Raw genomic sequence first — 24,330 nt, forward strand, 5'->3', positions numbered from 1 at the left:
AATGAATGTCTTTTAAAAAATGAGATATCTCCCTTTGTACAGAAATATGGTTTAACATAGTACTCTAACATAAGATAAATTATCAGACCGGAACAAAATTCGAACTTAATCTGTAACTTGTCATTATAAAACAATATACCAAATATCAAATCAATATCTTCAAGCATGAAGAAAAAAAGTGTGGAAAGCTGATTTGCCGGACTGACAGAAGGACAGACAGACGGACAGACAGACAGATGGATGGAGTGCAAACCTAAAGTCCCCTTCGACTTCGTCAGTAGGGGACTAATAAAAGTCACTGATGAATTGTAGGAAAAGGTGGCCTATTCAGAATTTCTTATAAGTAGGGTTCTCATATCATACATGACTGTGATTACAAACCTGGATGCAGAGGATATTCCAACAAGCTTGTTCAACTTTGTATCAGTAAACAACAACTTTATTTAACAAATGTGCCAGTGGGAATGCATGGTGTTGTTATAACCAATGTACAATAAATATAAATCAACAAACCTTTGGAATATAGAAACATTTGGCTGTACAGAAATATAATTATCTGCCTTTGGTAATACAGTTGTTATAACAGCAGAGTTTATAGGGAATCCATGATTGGCATCTGGTGGATATTCTGTCCATTTTAAAAATGTCCTCTCAAACAACACATTAATTTTAGTTACAGAATTTGCACGTAGTCTAAATACTACTTCCAGATGATATGATCTACTTCTGTCTTTACCAGGCATATAATGTATTTTGTCTGTAAAAAAATAAGCAAAACATCTAACCTAATCTGAGGAAATACAAATTTTTACTATTTTTAGTCAATTGTTCGAGTCCTACTGGGAAGAGTACTGTAAATTCAGAAATTATTGCAAGGTTTATATTATTGCTAATAATGTGAGAATCGCAATAATAAGAACTCGCATTCTTATATCTGACAGATATATCTGACAGATATATCTGAATGCAGCTTTTCCACAAATCGCAATAATTAATCTCGCATTTTTGTCTATTCTGCAAAAAATCGCAATAATAAATGCCCGCAATAATTTCTGAATTTACAGTATACTGATGATATATTATGTTCCAGAGTCAAATGATATTTCATATTAAAAAAAAAGTTTAAAGTGTTTTATATATACATTTTACTTGAATTGCTAAGTTTTACAATAAATATTTCTATAAAAAGAAAACTCTTCATCTTATCAAAATCTTCAGAAATGTACTGCTATTGAATTGTTGTCTTCCCATACCCTAACCTGCCTATAGCTTTTCTGTATGCAGTGACCTTAACCACGAGACCTCTAGTGAGTACTTTGGCAACCACACAGTACAAGTGCGAGGGAAAAAACCATGATGAAAGAAAAGGTAAAGAAACGTTAGATAGTGTTAAATGATCTTGAAAGAAAATTTTTAATACACCAAATCATTTAATAACTGTTACAGGGGCGGATCCAGCCATTTTTAAATGGGGGGTTCCAACCATATGTCCCCCTTCAAAAGCATTGATTGTTCCAACCCCAAACCCCCCTGGATCCGCCACTGTGTTATGACAAAGTTTAATTAACAAATAGAGACGCATGGAAAATTAAAATTTTTTTTTTGCATGTTTATGATCTCACTTATTTTTCATGTGTTCCATGATCCTGTGTATATTGTTTATTACGGTCACATAAGGTAAACTTCAGCAATAAAACATGAAACTTAATTAGCAGGAGACGTTTTAACTGAATGAAATATTTTTTGTCGATTATATGTTATGCATTCGTAATAAATCTATGTAAACAAGGAATGAGCTGTCAAATTGACAGCAAACCAGGTTTTCTGTATTTTGAAAGGCTCTTTCAGGCATTTTTGACTTGCAACATTCTATGCCTATTTTCCAATCTATCAAGGACCATAACTCCTGAACAGCAAAAAAGAATATGGTCAATATGGAACTTGACCTCCATTTTGACATCAGTAACTGTATATAAAATTTTTAGAGCATTGGTTGAACAGTTCATAAGTAGTTGCATGGAAATGATATAAAGTGCCATTTTCTAATCTATTAAGAACCATAGCTCTTGGATGGCAAAAAATGAAAATCTTCAATATTAAACTTGACAACCATTTCGTCATCAGTAACACCATAATAAAATTTTAAAAGCAGTGGTCAAGTGGTTCATAAGTAATTGCATGGAAAAGACATAAAGTGCCATTTCTCAATAGATCAAGGACCATTACTCCTGAAAGGTAAAGGTAAAAATATTTATAGTCAATATCGAATTTTACCTCAATAATATCATCAGTATAAAAATATTAAAATTTTAAGAGCATAGGTTCTACTTTTCAAAAGTAATTGCACAGAAACAACATGAGGTGCCATTTCTAAATCTATCAAGAACCATAACTCCTGGACGGCAAAGTGAAAAGTATCAATATCTTCCTTCACCTCCATTTTGTCATCAGTAACAACATATTAAAATTTTAAAAGCATTGGTTTACATGGTTTAGTGGTTCTTAAGTTATTGCATGGAAACCACATAAGGTGTAAATTTTCATTAGATCAAGGACCATAACTCCTAAATGGTGAAAATCATCAATATCGAACTTGATCACCATTTTGTTAATACTAACAACATATTACAATTTGAAAAGCATTGGTTGAAGGATTCATAAGTTATTGAATGGAAACAACATAATGTGCCATTTTCCAATACCGGTATATCAAAAAGCATAACTCCTTAACCGTAAAACTGAAAATCGTCAATATTGACCCTGTCCTTCATTTTGTAGTCCATATCAACAAATTAAAATTTGAAAAGCATTGGTTGAAAATTTCTGAAGTTTTTGTAAGGGGGAAACTGTTGGAAGCCGCACAGGGTTAAAAATTGTGCACAGAGAACTTAGTTTAGTTTAAATACATGCATTGGTTTAATAATTTCCTTAACATTATGACTTTAGAAATCTGCCTGCAAGTGTCTGAAATAAAAATCATTAAGCCCTTTCAAGTGAACTAAAATAATCTGTTCACAATTCAATTTGCCATTTTATATTCATCAAAATACATTTATTTTAAATCTGTTGTTTTCCTTCTTCATTCGTTTAAGATATGTGTCATTACAGTTATTTGCCATGTCACGTTCCTAAATATGATTATCAGTGAATTTAACATAAAAGAGATCATGGATTCAAGTAAGAATTCCAGGAGCAACATATAAGCAGAGTTGCGATCTTTATGGGTTTGTAGTAGAAGAAAAAGACTACAGTGTACTATTTCTTTTGTTTTGGTGTCTGTTTAATTTTAGAGATAACATACAGAAACCCAAATTTCTGTCTATCAGTAGCTTGTGTGACCTTGACCTATTGACCATAAAATCAATACAGGTGTTTCTCATTTCAAGGGGTATTAACAAACCAAGTTTGATAAAAGTTGAACATATGGTTGAAACAAGAGTGCACACGCTGAAATGTCTTGCTTGCTTTACTGACCATTGATTTTACGTAGAAAGTCTTAAAGATAAAGGTTTTACTACAAGTATCACATATACTTAACATTTCTAAATATCCATGGCAATGAGATCAAGGTCAGATAATCCTCTCAGACAGACACGTATACCTTACTATTATCATTCAATATACCAAATATAGTTGACCTACTGCTTATGGTAATTGAAAAACAGACCAAAACACAAAAACTTAACATTGACCAATGAACCATGAAATTGAGGCCATGGTCAAATTATACCTGCCAGACAGACATGTCCACCTTACAATCATTCCCTACACCAAATATAGTTGACCTACTGTTTATAGTATTTGAAAAAAACAGACCAAAACACTAAAACTTAACATTGACCAATGAACCATGAAAATGAGGTCAAGGTTGGATTTTACCTGCCAGACAGACATGTACACTTTACAATCATTCCATACACCAAATATGGTTGACCTACTTCTTATAGTATTTGAAAAACAGACCAAAACACAAAAACCATGAACCATGAAAATGAGGTCAAGGTCAGATGAAACCTGCCAGACTGACACGTACTCCTTTGTAACAATCATTTTTGGATCATTTTGATATCTTTGAAATTTTTGGTGGTTTCCATGGCAACATAGTAGTTCCGACGATTGCCAAAATCATCCAAAACCAGAATATAGTAGTCACCTACATTGTATTTAAATTTGATGATTTTAAGTCAAAGCATACCCAAATAATTCACCAAACCCTATAATTTTATTTTTTCATCTTTTTTCGGTTCCCATGGTAACGGCAGCCATTTTTTAGTTCCAAAGTTGCACTGCAACTCGAAAGTCAGGGTTCCTTGTTATAGTGCACCATCATTTAGATTGGTTCCTTTGGCTCTGAGAAAACTGGCGGACAAAATTAGGTGGAAGAAAAATAATAACAAGAAATGATTGTAACAGGATGCTGTTACGAAGTCTCCCAAACGAAACTCCCATAATTCCTAATTCCCAGGGTCGCCTGACATTGGGCAACGTCCAGTGAAAATTGGTTTGGTCCAGTAAAGTTATATGCATTAGTGATGCCTGGGGACTAACCTTGTATATCATTCAAATCATCTTGGCATGACAAACCAGAATATATATGGTTTAGGGGTGGGGATCTTGACCATTTACAAGATACTAGAACATTGGGGGTGGGGAAGAGCCCCTGGGGACTGGCACTATACGTCATTCAAATGTTCATTACATGACAAACAGGAATATATATGGTTTAGGGGTGGGGATCTCAACCATTTACAAGATATTAGAACATTGGGGGTGGGGGGAACCCCTGGGGACTAACCCTGTATATCATTCAAACCATCTCCGCATGACAAACCAGAATATATATGGTTTAGGGGTGGGGATCTTGACCACTTAGAAGATATTAGAACTTTCTTAAATGGCAGGGGGTGGGGGTGACCCCTGGGGACTAACCCTGTATTTCATTTGATGTGCTTCATGACAAACCAGAATATATATATGGTTTAGGGGTGGGGATCTCGACCATTTACAAGATATTAGAACTTTCTCAAATGGCAGGGGGTCGGGATGACCCCTGGGGACTAACCCTGTATATCATTCAAACCATCTTAGCATGACAAACCAGAATATATATGGTTTAGGGGTGGGGATCTTGACCACTTACAAGATATTAAAACTTTCTTAAATGGCAGGGGCTGGGGGTGACCCCTGGGGACTAACCCTGTATTTCATTTGATGTGCTTTATCATGACAAACCAGAATATATATGGTTTAGGGGTGGGGATCTTGACCACTTACAAGATATTAGAACTTTCTTAAATGGCAGGGGGTGGGGGTGACCCCTGGGGACTAACCCTGTATAACATTTGATGTGCTTTATCATGACAAACCAGAATATATATGGTTTAGGGGTGGGGATCTCAACCATTTACAAGATATTAGAACTTTCTCAAATGGCAGGGGGTCGGGATGACCCCTGGGGACTAACCCTGTATATCATTCAAACCATCTTAGCATGACAAACCAGAATATATATGGTTTAGGGGTGGGGATCTTGACCACTTACAAGATATTAGAACTTTCTTAAATGGCAGGGGGTGGGGGTGACCCCTGGGGACTAACCCTGTATTTCATTTGATGTGCTTTATCATGACAAACCAGAATATATATGGTTTAGGGGTGGGGATCTCGACCATTTACAAGATATTAGAACTTTCTCAAATGGCAGGGGGTCGGGATGACCCCTGGGGACTAACCCTGTATATCATTCAAACCATCTTAGCATGACAAACCAGAATATATATGGTTTAGGGGTGGGGATCTTGACCACTTAGAAGATATTAGAACTTTCTTAAATGGCAGGGGGTGGGGGTGACCCCTGGGGACTAACCCTGTATTACATTTGATGTGCTTTATCATGACAAACCAGAATATATATGGTTTAGGGGTGGGGATCTCGACCATTTACAAGATATAAGAACTTTCTCAAATGGCAGGGGGTCGGGATGACCCCTGGGGACTAACCCTGTATATCATTCAAACCATCTTAGCATGACAAACCGGAATATATATGGTTTAAGGGTGGGGATCTTTACCACTTACAAGGTATTAGAACTTTCTTAAATGGCAGGGGGTGGGGGTGACCCCTGGGGGCTAACCCTGTATTTCATTTAATGGGCTTTATCATTTGGAACATTTTCAATTAAAAAGATTGTGTCTATCACAAACGGTTTTCAATTTATAATCATTTGAAAATTTAAAAAAATAAAATCCCATAGGGTTCTATAGTAAAACCCTCTTTTCTTTTTGCCCCTCAAAGTACCCCTTTATAAACCCCATTGCACAAACAAAACCCTGATTGCACCACTAGACATGTTAGTCTAACATATTGTGAAACCCTAAGTTAATCTGACAAGCGGTTTTGGAGAACGGGTGCGGACAAGTTCAAATTTAAAAGCGGCGGAAGAAGAAGAAGAAGAAGAAGAAGAAGAAGAAGAAGAAGAATAATAATAATAACTGAGCAAAAACAATAAGTCTTCCCAAACTTCGTTTGGGAGACTTAATAACTAGAATTGCTATTGCAAGCAATAGCGGATGTCACCCTTCCCCCATTGCCACTGAGCGGCAGCCATTTCGAAAATTTTAAACAGTGGATGCACATATATGCATTGCTATACACCTTTCTGCAAATTTTCAGAACATAAAGAGCTTTTTGAAATTTTTGAAATTTTTGATGTTTCCATGGCAACGGCGGCCATTTTGGAAATTCCAAAGTGGAAAGTCTCATCTATACTTGCCAGTTAACATTGATATTAAGTTTCATTAAATTTGGAGCATTTTTGAAATTTTTGAAATTTTTGCTGTTTCCATGGTAACGGTGATTAATTCCAAAATTCCAAAGACATATGCCACACTGACTGATGACATGTTACAAATGATTGCAGTTTCATTTGGTTTAATCATATATTCTTTAAGAAAATGCTCCTTCTAATATGTTTTCCCATAGGGTCAATGTTAAACTTTTGCCCAGTTTCCATGGCAATGGCAGCCATTTTAGAATTTCTAAATATAGTCGGTGCTTCCACACATACCAGGCAACATTTCCATAAAGTTTCATTTGGTTTGGTCTAATAATAAAAGAATTGGCTCTTTGAAAATTTTTCACCTTGTTGCGGTTTCCATGGAAACGGTGGCCATTTAAAAAATTCCAAAGGTGTCCTGCATAACTAGAGACGGTGGTCCTCATTATGGTACCCATTCATAATGATTGGTCCACTAATCTATGAGAAATCTCTAGGACAAAAAAGGTGGAATAATAATAATAACTAGAATTGCTATTGCAAGCAATAGCGGATGTCACCCTTCCCCCATTGCCACTAAGCGGCAGCCATTTCAAAAATTTCAAACAGTGAATGCACATATTTGCTTGGCTATACATTTTTCTGTAAATTTTCAGAACATTTGGAGCTTTTTGAAATTTTACACATATTTGCTGTTTCCATGGCAACGGCGGCCATTTTGGAAATTCCAAAGTCAAAAGTCTCATCTACAGTTGCCAGTCAATATACATAATAAGTTTCAGTAACTTTGGAGCATTTTGAAATTTTGGACATTTTTGCTGTTTCCATGGTAACGGTGACCAATTCCAAAATTTTAATGACAGGCACCCCATTGGTACATGAGAGGGAACATACCATTAAAGTTTCACTGAGTTTAACCATATTAAGAGAGGAAATGCTACTTAAAAGGTTTTTAGAAGGGTTTTTAGAGCATTTTGACCTTTTTTATATTGTTTCCTTGGTAACGGCAGCCATTTTTGAAATTCCAACGCCAAATACCATATTAACAAATGTTGCTCATCATTACTGTGAAGTTTCATCAAGTTTGAAGCATTCTGAAATTTTTGATTTTTTTGCTGCAGTTTCCATGGCAACATAGTAGTTCCGATCATTGTCAAAATCATCCAAAATCTGTATATAGTGGACAACTACATTGTATTAAAATTTAATGATTTTAAGTTTAAGCATACCCAAATAAATCACTAAACCCTAAATTTTTATTTTTTCACCTTTTTTCTGTTTCTATGGTAACGGCGGCAATTTAAAAAATTCCAAAGGTGTCGTGCATAACTAGAGTTGGTGGTCCTCATTGTGGTACCCATTCAATAGAATTGGTCCATTAATCTGTGAGAAAATGGGCGAACAAAAAAAGGTGGAATAATAATAAAAATAACTAGATTTGCAATTGCAAGCAATATTTGCCAGGTGAGTGACAGCCATTTAGAAAATTCCAAAGTCAAAGAGTGCATCTACACATGCAAATTATCCTTTTTGTAAAGTTTCATTAAGTGTGGAGCATTTTGAAATTTTGGACATTTTTGATGTTTCCATGGCAACGGCGGCCATTTTGGAAATTCCAAAGTCAAAAGTCTCATCTACAGTTGCCAGTCAATATACATAATAAGTTTCAGTAACTTTGGAGCATTTTGAAATTTTGGACATTTTTGCTGTTTCCATGGTAATGGTGACCAATTCCAAAATTTTAATGACAGGCACCCCATTGGTACATGAGAGGGAACATACCATTAAAGTTTCACTGAGTTTAACCATATTAAGAGAGGAAATGCTACTTAAAGGTTTTTAGAAGGGTTTTTAGAGCATTTTGACCTTTTTTATATTGTTTCCTTGGTAACGGCAGCCATTTTTGAAATTCCAACGCCAAATACCACATTTACAAATGTTGCTCATCATTACTGTGAAGTTTCATCAAGTTTGAAGCATTCTGAAATTTTTGATTTTTTTGCTGCAGTTTCCATGGCAACATAGTAGTTCCGATCATTGTCAAAATCATCCAAAATCTGTATATAGTGGACAACTACATTGTATTAAAATTTAATGATTTTAAGTTTAAGCATACCCAAATAAATCACTAAACCCTAAATTTTTATTTTTTCACCTTTTTTCTGTTTCTATGGTAACGGCGGCAATTTAAAAAATTCCAAAGGTGTCGTGCATAACTAGAGTTGGTGGTCCTCATTGTGGTACCCATTCAATAGAATTGGTCCATTAATCTGTGAGAAAATGGGCGAACAAAAAAAGGTGGAATAATAATAATAATAACTAGATTTGCAATTGCAAGCAATATTTGCCAGGTGAGTGACAGCCATTTAGAAAATTCCAAAGTCAAAGAGTGCATCTACACATGCAAATTATCCTTTTTGTAAAGTTTCATTAAGTGTGGAGCATTTTGAAATTTTGGACATTTTTGATGTTTCCATGGTTACGGCGGCCATTTTGAAAATTCCAACTTCAAAATGCAACTCTGCCTATGCCAGTTACCATTTCTGTAAAGTTTCATCCAGTTTGCAGCATTTTGATTTTTTTTTAAATTTTGGACATTTATGCTGCAGCCATGGTTACAATGGATAATTCCAAAATTCTAAAAGCAGACATCTCATTGCCACATGTCATGTTATATATCAATACAGTTTCATTGACTTTGGTGAAATACTCTTTAAGAAAATGCTGATTCTATGCATTTTCCCATAGGGTCAATGTTAAACTTGCCCCATGTTTCCATGACAACGGCGGCCATTTTGGAGTATCCAAATATTGTCTTGGCATCTTGGCATACTGGGTAACATTTTCATTAAGTTTCATCCAGTTGAGTCTTATAAAGGAAGAGTAAGAATTTTTTATATTTTAGCTGTTTTCATGGTAACGGCAGCCATATTGAAAATTCCGAAGTCAAACTGCAAATCAGCACATGCCAGTTACCATTCCTGTGGAGTTTCTTCCAGTTTGGAACACTTTGATTTTTTACGCATTTTTGCTGTTTCCATGGAAACGGCGGCCATTTTTTACCATTCCATAGCAAGGTGCACAACTTTACATGGGGGTCCTCATTATATTAGAGTTCCATCAACATTGGTCCATTGGATTCCAAGAACTCGCGCGGACAAAATTTGTGCAAGAAAAATAATAAGAACTAGATTTGCCATTGCAAGCAATAGCGGATGGCCCCCTCCCCCATTGCCAGGCGAGGGGCATCCATTTAGAAAATTCCAGTCAAAGAGTGCATCTACACATGCAAATTATCATTTTTGTAAAGTTTCATTAAGTTTGGAGCATTTTGAAATTTTGGACATTTTTGCTGTTTCCATGGTTACGGTGGCCATTTTAAAAATTCCAACTTCAAAACGCAACTTTGCCCATGCCAGTTACCATTCCTGTAAAGTTTCATCCAGTTTGCAGCATTTTGATTTTTTTGGAAATTTTGGATATTTTTGCTGTTTCCATGGTTACAGTGGATAATTCCAAAATTCTAGAAGCAGACATCTCATTGCCACATGTCATGTTATATATCAATACAGTTTCATTGACTTTGGTGAAAAACTCTTTAAGAAAATGCTGATTTTATGCATTTTCCCATAGGGTCAATGTAAAACCTGCACCCCAGTTTCCATGACAAGGGCAGCCATTTTGGACTATCCAAATATTGTCTTGACATCTTAGCATACTGGGTAACATTTTCATAAAGTTTCATCCAGTTGGGTCTTATAACGAAAGAGTTTTTTTGATATTTTAGCTGTTTCCATGGTAACGGCAGCCATTTTGAAAATTTCGAAGTCAAACTGCAAATCAGCACATGCCAGTTACCATTCCTGTGGAACACTTTGAATTTTTTGAAACTTTGGACATTTTTGCTGTATCCATGGTTACAGTGGACAATTCCAAAATCCTAAAAGCAGACATCTCATTGCCACGTGTCATGTTATATATCAATACAGTTTCATTCACTTTGGTGAAATACTCTTTAAGAAATTGCTGATTTTATGCATTTTCCCATAGGGTCAATGTTAAACTTGCCCCCAGTTTCCATGACAACGGCAGCCATTTTAGAAATTCCAACACCAATTACCACTTCTACACCTGCCAGTCAACATTATTGTGAAGTTTCATTAAGTTTGAAGCATTCTGAAAATTTTGAAAATTATGCTGCTGTATCCATGGTAACATAGTAGTTCTAATGATTGTGAAAATTATCCAAATCTTGTATATAGTGGACAACTACATTGTATAAAAATTTGATGATTTCAAGTTATAGCATACCCATATTATTCACCAAACCCTTAAGTTTTTGGAGCATTTTGACCTTTTTGCATTGTTTCCATGGTAACGGCAGACATTTTCGAAATTCCAACGCCAAATTTCACATCTACCAATGTTGCTCATCGTTACTATGAAATTTCATTAAATTTGAAGCATTTTGATATTTTTGAAATTTTTGGTGTAGTTTCCATGGCAACATAGTTGTTCCATTGATTGCCAAAATCATACCAAAACCAGTATATAGTGAGCACCTACATTGTATTAAAATATAATGATTCTAAAATTAAGCATATCGTAATAATTCACCAAAACCAAAAACTAGATTTTTTCTTGTTTGAGTAGTTTCCATGGAAACGGCTGCCATTTTTTACCATTCCATAGCAAGGTGCACGACTTTATATGGGGACCTCATTGTAGTAGAGTTCCATGAACATTGGTCCATTGGATTCCAAGAACTCGCGCGGACAAAAATGTGTGGAAGAAAAATAATAACAAGAGTGCACACGCTGAAATGTCTCGCCTTCTTTACTAATCATTGATATTATGTTGATAGTCCTAAATATAAAGCTTTATTACAACTGTCACATAAACTTAACATTAACCAAGAAAACTAAACATTGACCAATGAACCATGAAAATGAGGTCAAGGTCAGATGAACCATGCCAGGCAGGCATGTACAGCTAACAATTCTTCCATACAACAAATATAGTTGACCTATTGCTTATAGTTTAAGAAAAACAGACCAAAACACAAAAACTTAACACTGAGCAATGAACTGTGAAAATGAGGTCAAGGTCAAATAAAACCTGCGCGACTGAACTATAGATCATAAAATATTTCCATAAACCAAATATAGTTGATCTATTGCATATAGTATTAGAAAAAAAAGTCAAAAACTCAAAATCTTAACTATAACCACTGAACCATGAAAATGAGGTCAAGGTCAAATGACACCTGCCAGCTAGACATGTACACCTTACAATCATTCCATACACCAAATATAGTAGACCTATTGCATACAGTATAAGAAAAACAGACCAAAACACAAAAACTTAACTATAACCACTGAACCATGAAAATGAGGTCAAGGTCAGATGACACCTGCCAGTTAGACATGTACACCTTACAGTCCTTCCATAAACCGAATATACTTGACCTATTGCTTATAGTATCTGAGATATGGACTTGACCACCAAAACTTAACCTTGTTCACTGATCCATGAAATGAGGTGGAGGTCAAGTGAAAACTGTCTGACGGGCATGGGTACCTTGTCAGGTACGCACATACCAAATATAGTTATCCTACTATTTATAATAAGAGAGAATTTAACATTACAAAAAATGTTAACTTTTTTTTTCAAGTAGTCACTGAACCATGAAAATGAGGTCAAGGACATTGGACATGTGACTGACGGAAACTTCGTAACATGAGGCATCCATAAACAAAGTATGAAGCATCCAGGTCTTCCACCTTCTAAAATATAAAGCTTTTAAGAAGTTAGTTAACGCCGTCGCCGCCGCCGGATCACTATCCCTATGTCGAGATTTCTGCGACAAAAGTCGCAGGCTCGACAACAACTAGATTTGCCATTGCAAGCAATAGCGGATGGCACCCTTCACCCATTGCCAGGTGAGTGGCAGCCATTTAGCAAATTCCAAAGTCAAAGAGTGCATCTACACATGCAAATTATCATTTTTATAAAGTTTCATTAAGTTTGGAGCATTTTGAAATTTTTGACATTTTGGCTGTTTCCATGGTTACGACGGCCATTTTAAAAATTCCAGCTGCAAAATGCAACTCTGCCTATGCCAGTTACCATTTCTGTAAAGTTTCATCCAGTTTGCAGCATTTTGATTTTTTTTGAAATTTTGGACATTTTTGCTGTTTCCATGGTTACAGTGGATAATTCCAAAATTCGAAAAGCAGACATGACATTGCCACATGTCATGTTATATATCAATACAGTTTCATTGACTTTGGTGAAATACTCTTTAAGAAAATGCTGATTTTATGCATTTTCCCATAGGGTCAATGTAAAACTTGCCCCATGTTTCCATGACAACGGCGGCCATTTTGGACTATCCAAATATTGTCTTGACATCTTAGCATACTGGGTAATATTTTCATAAAGTTTCATCCAGTTGGGTCTTATAACGAAAGAGTTAGAATTTTTGATATTTTAGCTGTTTCCATGGTAACGGCAGCCATTTTGAAAATTCCAAAGTCAAACTGCAAATCAGCACATGCCAGTTAACATTTCTGTGGAGTTTCTTCCAGTTTGGAACACATTGATTTTTTTCGCATTTTTGCTGTTTCCATGGAAACGGCGGCCATTTTTTACCATTCCATAGCAAGGTGCACAACTTTACATGGGGGTCCTCATTATAGTAGAGTTCCATCAACATTGGTCCATTGGATTCCAAGAACTCGCGCGGACAAAATGTGTGGAAGAAAAATAAGAAAAAAAAGAAACGTAGAATAACAGTATGTCACCCCAACTCCGTTGAGGGTGCCATAACTAGATTTGCAATTGCAAGCAATAGCGGATGGCACCCTTCCCCCCTTGCCAGGTGAGTGGCAGCCATTTAGAAAATTCCAAAGTCAAAGAGTGCATCTACACATGCAAATTATCCTTTTTGTAAAGTTTCATTAAGTTTGGAGCATTTTGAAATTTGGGACATTTTTGCTGTTTCCATGGTTACAGGGGCCATTTTGAAAATTCCAACTTCAAAATGCAACTCAGCCTATGCCAGTTACCATTTCTGTAAAGTTTCATTCAGTTTGCAGCATTTTAATTTTTAATTAAGAAAAATAATAATAATAATAGGGAAAAAGAAACAGAGGAAAAGCAATATGTCACCCGACATTGTCGATCGGGTGACATAATAATAGGGAAAAAGAAACAGAGGAAAAGCAATATGTCACCCGACATTGTCGATTGGGTGACATAACTGGATTTGTAATTGCTAGCAATAATGGATGGCACCCTTCCCCCATTGCCAGGGTAACGGCAGCCATTTTGAAAATTCCAAAGTCAAAGAGTGCATCTACACATGCTGATTAACATTTTTGTAAAGTTTCAATAAGTTTTGAGCATTTTGAAATTTTTGACATTTTTGCAGTTTCCATGGTAACGGCGGCCATTTTGAAAATTCCTAAGTCAAACTGCAAATCAGCACATGCCAGTTACCATTTCTGTGAAGTTTCTTTCCATTTGGGACACTTTGATTTTTTTCGCATTTTTGCTGTTTCCATGGAAACGGCGGCCATATTGAACCATTCCATACCAAGGTGCACAACTTTACATGGGTCCTCATTATAGTAAAGATCCATCAACATTGGTCCAATAAATTCAGAGAAACACGACCGACAAAATGTGTGGAAGAAGAATAAGAAAAAAAAAAAGAAACGTAGAATAACAATATGTCACCCCAACTCCGTTGAGGGTGCCATATAAAAAAGAAACGTAGAATAACAATATGTCACCCCAACTCTGTTGAGGGTGCCATAATAATAATAGGGAAAAAGAAACAGAGGAAAAGCAATATGTCACCCGACATTGTCGATCGGGTGACATAACTAGATTTGCAATTGCAAGCAATAGCGGATGGCACCCAGTCCATATTGCCACTAAACTGCAGCCATTTTTAAAATTCCAAAGACAGATACCCCTTTGACCCATTACATGTAACTTAACGATAAAGTTTGATTGGGTTTAACATTATATTCTTTAAGAAAATGCAGCTTTAATGTGTTTTCCCATAGGGTCAATGTTTAACGTTCGCCCTTTTTCCATGGTAACGGCGGCCATTTTGAAAATTCCAAAATCATACATCAGTTCTGCACATGACAGTTAACATTTCTGTGAAGTTTCTTCAAGTTTGGTGCAATTTGAAATTTTTGAAGTTTCCATGGTAACGGTAGCCATTTTCAAAATTCCAAAGACAGATACCCCTTTGACCCATTACATGTTACTTACCCATAAAGTTTATATGGGTTTAATTTCATATTCTTTAAGAACATGCTGTTTTAATGTGTTTTCCCATACGGCTAATGTTAAACTTTCACTCTGTTTCCATGACAATGGCAGCCATTTTGGAATTTCTAAATACTCAAAAATCATCTAGGCATATGAAGGAACATTTCCATAAAGTTTCATCCAGACTAGTCTTATAATAAAAGATTTGGAATTTTTTTTTTTTTACATTTTAATTGTTTCCATGGAAACGGTGGCCATCTTGAACCACTCCATAGCAAGGTGCACAACTTCACATGGGGGTCCTCATTATAGTAGAGTTACATCAACATTGGTCCATTAAATTCCGAGAACTAGCGCGGACAAAAATGTGTGGAATTAATAACTAGAGGGTCTCAAGAGCCTGTGTCGCTCACCTGTATCTAATGTGGTTTTGGAAATCATGTAAAATTATATAACGATTGAGACCAAGTTTGGTTTAATTTGGCACAGTATTTAAAATTAAAAGCAGGTCATCTTAGTGTAGTCTTACAATAGCTACTGAAGACATCTTATCACTATTATTTGAATAAGTGATCAAGTTGTGACCATTCAGAATTTATTTTTACAATTTTCTCATAGACTTCTAAACAGTTAACTTCTATATTCTATTTTAGCAAAGTCGGTTTGATGGCAGGGTCATCTGATACATTTTTTCAAACAAGTCATGATAACCTACTGAAAATTGTGGCCAAGTTTATTTCTATTCGGCCCAGTAGATCAAGTGGAGAATTTTGTAAATAAAATGCTTCGCTGAGCACAGCCTGATACGACCGCAGAGGTCAAACCCTGAACAGTTGGGGCAAATTTGGACACAATATTCAAGCTTGATACTGTCTGAATTTGGATTGTGATCAAATTTTTGACCTAATATAGGTTTCTGACACAAAATAAATGTGGTCAAATGTCTTTCAAATCTATTGCGCAATACTGTGCAATGGAAGATTTCTTCTTGAAAATTTTCAAAAATTCGAAGTATGAAAAATTTTGAAAAAAAATATGAATCCCCTGAAAAAATTGGAAAAAAAATCCCCCCCCCCCCAACTTTTTGAAACCCTCCTTGGAGCAATAACCCCATTAATCAATCCCAGCCTTTCCTTTGTAGTATGGAACCTTGTAGTACAATTTTAGAGAGATCCATACACTTACACTCAAGTTATTGTCTGGAAACATTTTGCCCCCTTATTCCTACATGTTTTGGGCAATTAACCCCAAACTCAATTCCAGACTTTCCTTGGTGATATGGAACCTTGTGTTACAATGTCAGAGAGATCCATACACTTACACACAAGTTATAGTCCGGAAACTAGAAAAATGCTTGTTTTTGCCCTTTTTTGCCCCTAATTCCTACATGTTTTGGGCAATTAACCGCAAACTCAATCCCAGACTTCCCTTTGTGATATGGAACCTTGTGTTACAATGTCAGAGAGATCCATACACTTACACACAAGTTATTATCTGGAAACTAGAAAAATGCTTGTTTTTGGCCCTTTTTGGCCCTTAATTCCTTACCTGTTCGCCCCATAACCCCTACGATGAATCCCAACCTTCTACTTGTGGTATTAAACATTGTGGTACAATTTCAGAGCAATCGAAATACTTATACACAAATTATTATCCTGAAACTAGAAAAATGCTTGTTTTGGGCTCATTTTGGGCCCCTAATTCCTAAAAGGTTGGGACCATCATCCCCAAAATAAATCCCAACCTTCCTTTTGTGGTTTTGAACCTTCTTAAAAAATTTCATAGAGATCCATTCACTTAAACTAAAGTTATTGTCCGGAAACCAATGTGTCTTCGGACGATGACGACATCATACCATTATACGATCCCAAAAAAATTTTTGCGGTTGTATAAAAATTGCATATAATGGCCATAAAGGGGTCAATTGACCAGTTTGGCCATGTTGACATATTTGTAGATCTTACTTTGCTGGAAATTATTGCACTTTAAAGTTTATTTCTATTTATAATAATTAAAAGCTGCAAAATGGTCTTACAACTACCTAACAACAGGTTGTCCGATTTGTCTGGAAATTTCAGGGCAGTTCGATCTTAACCTGTCTTTAGTTTTAGAGATCTAAGCAAAAAACTGCATTTCGTCCCCATGTTCTATTCTTAGCCATGTCAGCCATCACTCATTTTTTAAACTTGATACTCTAATGACTGTGGTCAAGAATGGTTTAATTTGTCTCAGTAGTTTCAGAGAAGATTTTTGGAAGAGATTAAAAAAATTTACTATGAACGGCAATAATTGCTTTAAGGATCAATTGTCTATTTTGGCCATGTTGGCTTATTTGTAGATCTTACTTTGTTGAATGTTATTGCTGTTTACAGATTGTATATAGCTCTAATAATATTCTAGATAACCAAAATCCTGCAAAATTAACAAAGAACTACCACGTAAGTGGCAGCAACCCAACAACAGATTTCAATGATTGTGGCAAAGTTTGATAAAATTTGGCCCTGGATTTTCAGAGAAAATGTTTGTAAAATTAACTGACAACGATGACAGATGTCAAGTGAAGAGAAAAGTTTTCTCGTTTGAATTGTTTTACTTTGTCATTTTGGGGCCTGTTATAGCCGACTATGCGGTATGGGATTTGCACATTGTTGAAGACTGTACGGTTACCTATAGTTGTTAATTTCTGTCATTTTGGTCTCTTGTGGAGAGTCGTCTCATTGGCAATCATATCACATCTTCTTTTTTATATTGACATAATTCCTTTACTATTGGAACCATAATCCCCCAAATCAATCTCAACCTACCTATTGGGGTATTGAACTTTCTTGTCAAATTTAATCAAGATTCAATCACTGAACAAAAGTTTTTGTCTGGAAACCAAATGTGTTTTTGGACAGTGATGATAAATCATTATACCAACTCAAAAATTATTTTCCTTCCTTCTATTTAAAGAAATGGCAGTCATGGTTTGTGATACTCTAAGGATCTTTCAGCTGAATTTGGCGTGGTTGAATTTTGAATTGGTTCAGTAGTTTCAGAGAAGATTTTTTGTGGTTAAGAGTGGACAACAGATGCATACTACAGACAGACTCCCAAGTGATGACAAAAGTTCACATTTCATATAAATTGTGTGAAACTTCATGTGCATGAATTACTGCAAAAGGATAATAACAACATCGGATGAACATATGCGAACATAAGTATCTGCTCATGACCAAGTTATGTACCAACATCAAATCAAAATGTTCAAGCATAACCTCAAGGCCTGATTTCACTCTTGTTTTTTACTGGTTGTTGTAAATGTATTTTGGTTTTTGAGTCTTTTATTTCTCTCCTTGATTTTGATATATTTTTCTCCTTGATTTTGATTATTGCCTCAAACAAAAATGGAATAGTGATTTATGTGAATCTTTTATGTTCAATGATATTAAATGTGGCAAAAAAATTATCAGATGGAACATTGAATTTAAACAGGTCATGATTAAGTTATACAAAAATCACTGCAAAGTCGAAATTCTTTAAACTAATTCAGGACCAGGACTTCTTTTGAACTAGATTTTAAAATTATCTTTCAATAGGTGTTTATTTATTCTACAGTGGCTAGAGGGCAAGAGGTGAAATTCAGATCTCACAAAACATGTTTAAACCTGCAGCATTTTGAGCCTGTTTCAAGTCAGTAATTTATATTTTTTGGTATCAAAACTGGTGTGGTTTTCATGTTTGTTCATCTCTTGTATTTTCAATGTGTACGAGCAGTGTCCATTTTCCTGGCATAGTAGATGCATGTTTTGGAGCTTGCTCAAGTCAGCCTCTTGATGGAAATTTTCACATTGAAGACCCATTCAATGTTGGCCTAAGTGTTGTTTTGTACATTTTGATCAGGTTTTTTCTACACATTCCCCATTTCTATACTTTATAGTATTATGAACATTGAATAAATTCTTGATATATAGTTAGAAGTTAAAATAATTTAAGAATAAGATTCTAATCAAGCACGTTTATTTCCTGTTAAACAAGTGTAAAAAAAATCAATAAAATCCAAAGTTAGCGTCTTGCCCAAGTTCATGTTCAATAAATAAAAATAATTATCATTTTTTTTCCTCAAAAAAACCAAACTAACAAATTTAAAGGACAAAGTTATATCATATCTCCAGCATATTGTAAAATTAGTCTTCCTGGATGCAGATGCTAGCAACTATATTATAAGCATGTGTCAGTCTCAGTTTTGGTAAGGTCAGCATAAAATCTTCAAAATCATCTGTTTGATTTATGAGCTCGTCTTTATCTATAGTAGTAAGAAATGCTTTCAACTCTGTATCAAAAAGGGTCAGTTTTGTTGATAGGCTGCTGTCCAAATCATCTACAACATTTTTTTGCAAATTGAAACAAGTTTTAAAGATTCATTTCTTTGTTTCATTGAACAGGAAGTACATTTAGTTGTGACTTTGCCTATGTCATTTTCCATTACATTTTTTGAGCATGATCCACACTTGTAAGTTTTGTTGAGTGAAACTTGGTGGATTTTCAAAATTACTGTCGTCGGAAGTTTGATATGAAGCAGGTTTGTTGTTATATTTTCCATTGGTGGAATATGTGTGATGGTTGTCCTTGTTGTGGCTGGTAATTTTATATTATCTTGAAATATTCTGGTTGAAACATTTTTGAAATTATAACATTCATTCCTCTGAACCGAATCAATTTGCTCGTTCCATAGCACCAATGGCATTGCTGAAGTGCTATCTGCAATAATGAATTCCTTCTTTTCTTTTGATGTACCATATACATCAACTGTTTCTTGTTCAGCAAATACACCAGTAACCTTAGCAGAAACAGAGACCTGAAGAAAAAGAAGAGATATCATAAATATATATTTTATAAGCACAAAATGCAATATTCAGTATTTGTTAACGAAGATTTATAATGATTGATTGTTGGTTGCTTAACATCCAGTGGCAAATATTTCATGCATATTCAGGACGAAAGATTTATAATGAAATATCTACATATTATGATGTAGCAGGTGTTGGAACAACTTGAATGACAGATGTCAAGTACATGGACCACAATTTCAACAAAATTTAGTCAAGCAGAATGAAGTGTAAACTCAATCTGTATATCATCATTGTGGACTCACTAAATATAAATCATCTAAATGGCTGATAACATTATTATCATGATTTTACAAAAATCTATACAAGTATAAATTCTCAAGCTACATAAGAATACGGAGAATTTATTGCATGTATAGTACTAACTTGTGTATACTTTTATAATTTTACGTCTAACACTAGGTATATAAGAAAAACTATTATATTTATAGCAGGATATTTTCTATCGAGAGACTATCACTTTCTAGTTTGTTGCAGGGGGTCTCAATGGGAAGTTCTGATCCCGGATCCTGCTTACTGTTTTGTCAGATTCCCGTATTCCACTACCACTATGTACGTAAGCAATTCTGATTTTTTTGTAATTTCTCATGTCCCGCTAGACTTCATTTCCTGTTTTCACAGCACAATAATACAACTTTCATGTGTCACGCTTACAAAAAATCGCCAATCCAGCGTAACGCTTAGACCCCAATGAGACCCACTTTGCAGACAGGGCAACATTCAAGTTCCATTCATATCTAGAATACAATATGATATATGTATTTTTATGTTTCAAGAGATGACTTGTTGCATTAGGTCAGACCCCGGTTTTCAATTTATCCCATTATTGGGTTTGATTGGTTGTTCCGGCTTGTGATGTTGTTCATAATAGAGTTATTCAGATTACATTCGTGCCAACCATATAATAGTTTTTGTTTGTATTAGGTTTTCGCTATTTAAGCGAAGAGGTTTGTTTTAATATGCACTTATAGTTGAATTTTTATAAGGATTATGTTTTTTTTATTGAAATTGGGAATGCACTTCATTCACCAAAGTCGCACAATTTCATTCAATCAATGACAGCGTCACTCTAAAATGTTTATAGTTTTAAAATTATGGGAGCAACCAGGGGTGGATACAGCAAATATTAAAAGGGGGGTCCTTAATCCCGAGTTATGAAGGGGTTAAATGTTGCTTTAAATGTATCAATCATCAAAATAAAGTTGAAACCCTCTCTGGATCGACCACTGGCAATGGTTTTTATTCATAGTATAACTTTAAAATATTTAGGTAGTTCAACGTTAACAATCATACTATATATTTTTTTTCCTTCAAAATCAAACACTACCTCTACAAGGTGTGGGGAAGATCTGCACTTGGAATATTTTTTTTCATCAAATTGGGGATCATAATGTTTTTAGGAAAAAACCATAACCCACCCTTGAAGTCAAATGGTCCTGTTTTAATATGCAGTACATACCGTTTGATGTGATATCTTTAACTCATCCAGATTTGAAACATTGTCGTCGAAATCTAATTTTTGTCTTTTGAATGGAAGCTTGTCCACAATGTTCAGGTTCGAAAATCTAGAGACTTTAATGTCTATTTTCCCAGTTTCAGTTACAGATGGAACCATGGCTATGTTGGTAAGTTTCAGTGGAGATTTCATTTTCTCTGCATTTGTGAAAGCACTCAGCTTGTCCGGCGAGAAACACACAAGTCTATGGAATTCATCTCTGTTCTGCAGGGTTGCGTTGAAATATCTTGTGTTATTTTTACTTGTCTTTATCGGCGAAATGTCATGCAAATAACCAACAATTTCCTCTGATGAAGATGTAGATGGATTAGGACGCTTAGCCATTTTCAGTTGTAAATGAGCGTTTCTCTGAAAACCCCCAGAACTTCCGCATACCATCGGGTTTTTACCTTTACTTTTACAAGATATAAAGAAGGTAAAAGCCCGATGATATCAAAAGTTTTCGCGGTTTTTTGCTGGCAGGGGGGTATTACGTTGAAAAAAACAAGAGGTTTTATCTTAATACCACACACAAAAAATGACAACAAAGTCCAATAAATACACTGAAATTGGAGTGAAAATAGAAAATACACTTTAAAACCTAAATAGTATATGCTTCAAAATTTAATGAATTTCTCATTGAAAAAAGAGTAATGTAAAAACCATGAAAATTGGAGTATAACAATTATTGAAACAATCTGTATAATTCAAATTATTTTCAGCAGTTTGTTTACAATTTGGCTTATCATAATATTACAGTATCATTAATGTTGACAAATTTCTATTCTTAAAAGCAAATGTTTACACGAAATGTTCAATAATTACTGTTTTATGAATGATTATTACACATCAATCAAATGTAAGCAAACAGATAGTTGAGTAGAACAACAGTTCAATGAAAAAAAAAAAAAATCAACATTCAACTATTTCAATGAAATAATGATTTACACATTTTGATAAACTTGTTCTAAGTATAACAACAGCTGATATCCTAAGAAACAAAAAAAGCCAGATTTATGCATTTTTTAAAGAGAATTATCAATGTAAATGAATATTAGATAAAACAAATATACAGATAAATTTGGTATTATAAAAGTAAATTGTACATTAACATGATAAATGTATAGTGAATAAACTTATATATAAAACATCCGTGACAAATTAGTGACATCTGTATTAGCAAAGCAGCCTACTCCATCTCCCGGTTGCTACAAACAATGTGGTCGAAGGAACTGCTTGTGTTGTAAAGCTGCCAATACAAGCAGTTCTTTCATCAGCTCCGTTACTAAACAAAATTATACCATCTACTCAAATTCCAACTGTAAAACGGAGAACTCAATTTATATATTAACATGTGACACATGTGGCATTCAGTATGTGGGAGAAACAATGGACAAATTTAATATTCGGCTCAATAACCATCGTTCATGGTACACAACCAACAAAAACTGTCCTCTCACAAGACATCTTCGTTCAACGAAACATTCTTTTGATAATGTTACCTTCCAAATCATAGAAGTCAACACCGAGTGGGACACCACGGCGAGAAGGAGAAGAGAAAATTTTTGGATCCACCAACTCCACACTTTAGAACCTGATGGTCTTAACGAAAAAGATGAGAAAAGATACAGGAAAGATAAAGAATAATTTAGTACACAGCGTCGTCCTTTTTATCCTGTAATATTGGCCAATGGACGTTGCTAACTTCAACTACCAATTTTGTAAAAATCTTGAACTTCATCCAAATTATGTATTATTTTCAAGGCAGCTAAATTCAAGTGCAACATATACATTGAGCTGCAAAAGTTTCTTATCATCTACATCCGATTTCACCTGGATAGATGCACGCTTGATAAAGCTAGTTAGTCTAGCGAAATATTGCGTTTATTTTCATCATTTTGTAAATATTTTAAACATTCTTATATTTACATACTAAATAGTGTGTTAAAATTACATTGTTAGGCAATCTATAATTTTATTTGTGTAATTGAATTAATCTCTGTACTGATTAATCCACACTCCCATAGATTTGTATGTCATGTGCTGCTATTTATAGGCACTTATATATATATATATATATATATATATATATATATATATATTAATTGTCGAAATCCGGATATGGTGTACAAATTTTTGCACCCCATGTTTGCGGTATACCATCTTCTCCGCAAGTTTATTGTTTTCTATTTGGTATTAAATTAATAATTAAGATCCATGTTACATCTCGTGATCAATTTATTTGGCAATTGTCAATGGCAGTCAGCAGGGTTTAAGAACATCAGTTGTTCGACCTGTTGGTCAAATGCGATTTGTTAAAATATACTTTTCACTTTTTTGGTCTTTTGGAAAATGTTGTTTGTGCTGTATTTAGACCCCTCTACCAAGAAATTTGTTTTACATGCACACGTATAAAAATTGCGGTTTTTATCCAACGCAATCATAGGTTTGAACGTTGTTTTCAATTTAGACTTGTATATATATATATATATATTGAACAAAAGAATTGAAGAAAGTATCAAATAATCTATAAAAAAAATTACAATGGATATATGCACGTAATTATAGTGTTTATTATACAATTGATAGAAGTGACATTAAGGATTTTAACAGTCATAAACAACATGTTGATGATTTAGTCATAGTTCATCAAACAGAATGTTAAAATTATTTATTTTGTAGGAAGAGAAATGTGACATTAAACGTGGCCATCAAAACTCCTTTATTTTACATCTACATGTATATTAAAGAAATGTTTTTTTTTTATAGTGTTCAAAAATGAAAATTTTAAGCATATATAACATATATAAGTGTAAAAATTTGCACTATGGTACTAGTAGTTGTGCATACTTTAAGACTTATATAATTGTTTTCTTAT

General features: G+C 34.6%; 3 protein-coding genes and 1 long non-coding RNA gene across 4 annotated transcripts in view; 1 reads left to right on the forward strand and 3 right to left on the reverse strand.

The window, feature by feature from the left end:
- Positions 1 to 24,330, reverse strand: part of LOC127701233 (importin-4-like) — a 997,117-nt gene that overhangs the window by 64,807 nt on the left and 907,980 nt on the right. The gene's annotated exons all lie outside the window — the stretch shown is intronic.
- Positions 1 to 24,330, reverse strand: part of LOC127701235 (GPI transamidase component PIG-T-like) — a 242,162-nt gene that overhangs the window by 1,848 nt on the left and 215,984 nt on the right. The window contains exon 9 of the mRNA XM_052205060.1: positions 514 to 757. Within this exon, the coding sequence (XP_052061020.1) occupies positions 514 to 757 (244 nt within the window). The remainder of the gene's footprint in view (positions 1 to 513; positions 758 to 24,330) is intronic.
- LOC127701254 (uncharacterized) lies at positions 11,343 to 13,613 on the forward strand. The gene is made up of 2 exons (XR_007981957.1): positions 11,343 to 11,472; positions 13,445 to 13,613. It is a non-coding gene; the product is annotated as an uncharacterized LOC127701254 (long non-coding RNA).
- LOC127701239 (uncharacterized) lies at positions 19,057 to 22,570 on the reverse strand. The gene is made up of 2 exons (XM_052205064.1): positions 21,417 to 22,570; positions 19,057 to 19,905 (listed from the first exon to the last, which is right to left on the reverse strand). The coding sequence occupies exons 1-2, from the start codon at positions 21,849 to 21,851 to the stop codon at positions 19,429 to 19,431; spliced, it is 912 nt and encodes a 303-aa protein (XP_052061024.1). The 5' UTR covers positions 21,852 to 22,570; the 3' UTR covers positions 19,057 to 19,428.

Source organism: Mytilus californianus, unplaced genomic scaffold, assembly GCF_021869535.1.
Source record: "Mytilus californianus isolate M0D057914Y unplaced genomic scaffold, xbMytCali1.0.p SCAF_5, whole genome shotgun sequence".
NCBI classification, from domain to species: Eukaryota; Metazoa; Mollusca; class Bivalvia; order Mytilida; family Mytilidae; genus Mytilus; species Mytilus californianus.

Bases quoted from the DNA above. Each gene is read 5' to 3' on its own strand.
- LOC127701239 (XM_052205064.1), bottom strand. From the start codon at position 21,851: ATGGTATGCGGAAGTTCTGGGGGTTTTCAGAGAAACGCTCATTTACAA. The intron at 19,906-21,416 runs GTATGTACTGCA...CTTTTTCTTCAG, and splicing joins TAAAGATATCACATCAAACG to GTCTCTGTTTCTGCTAAGGT.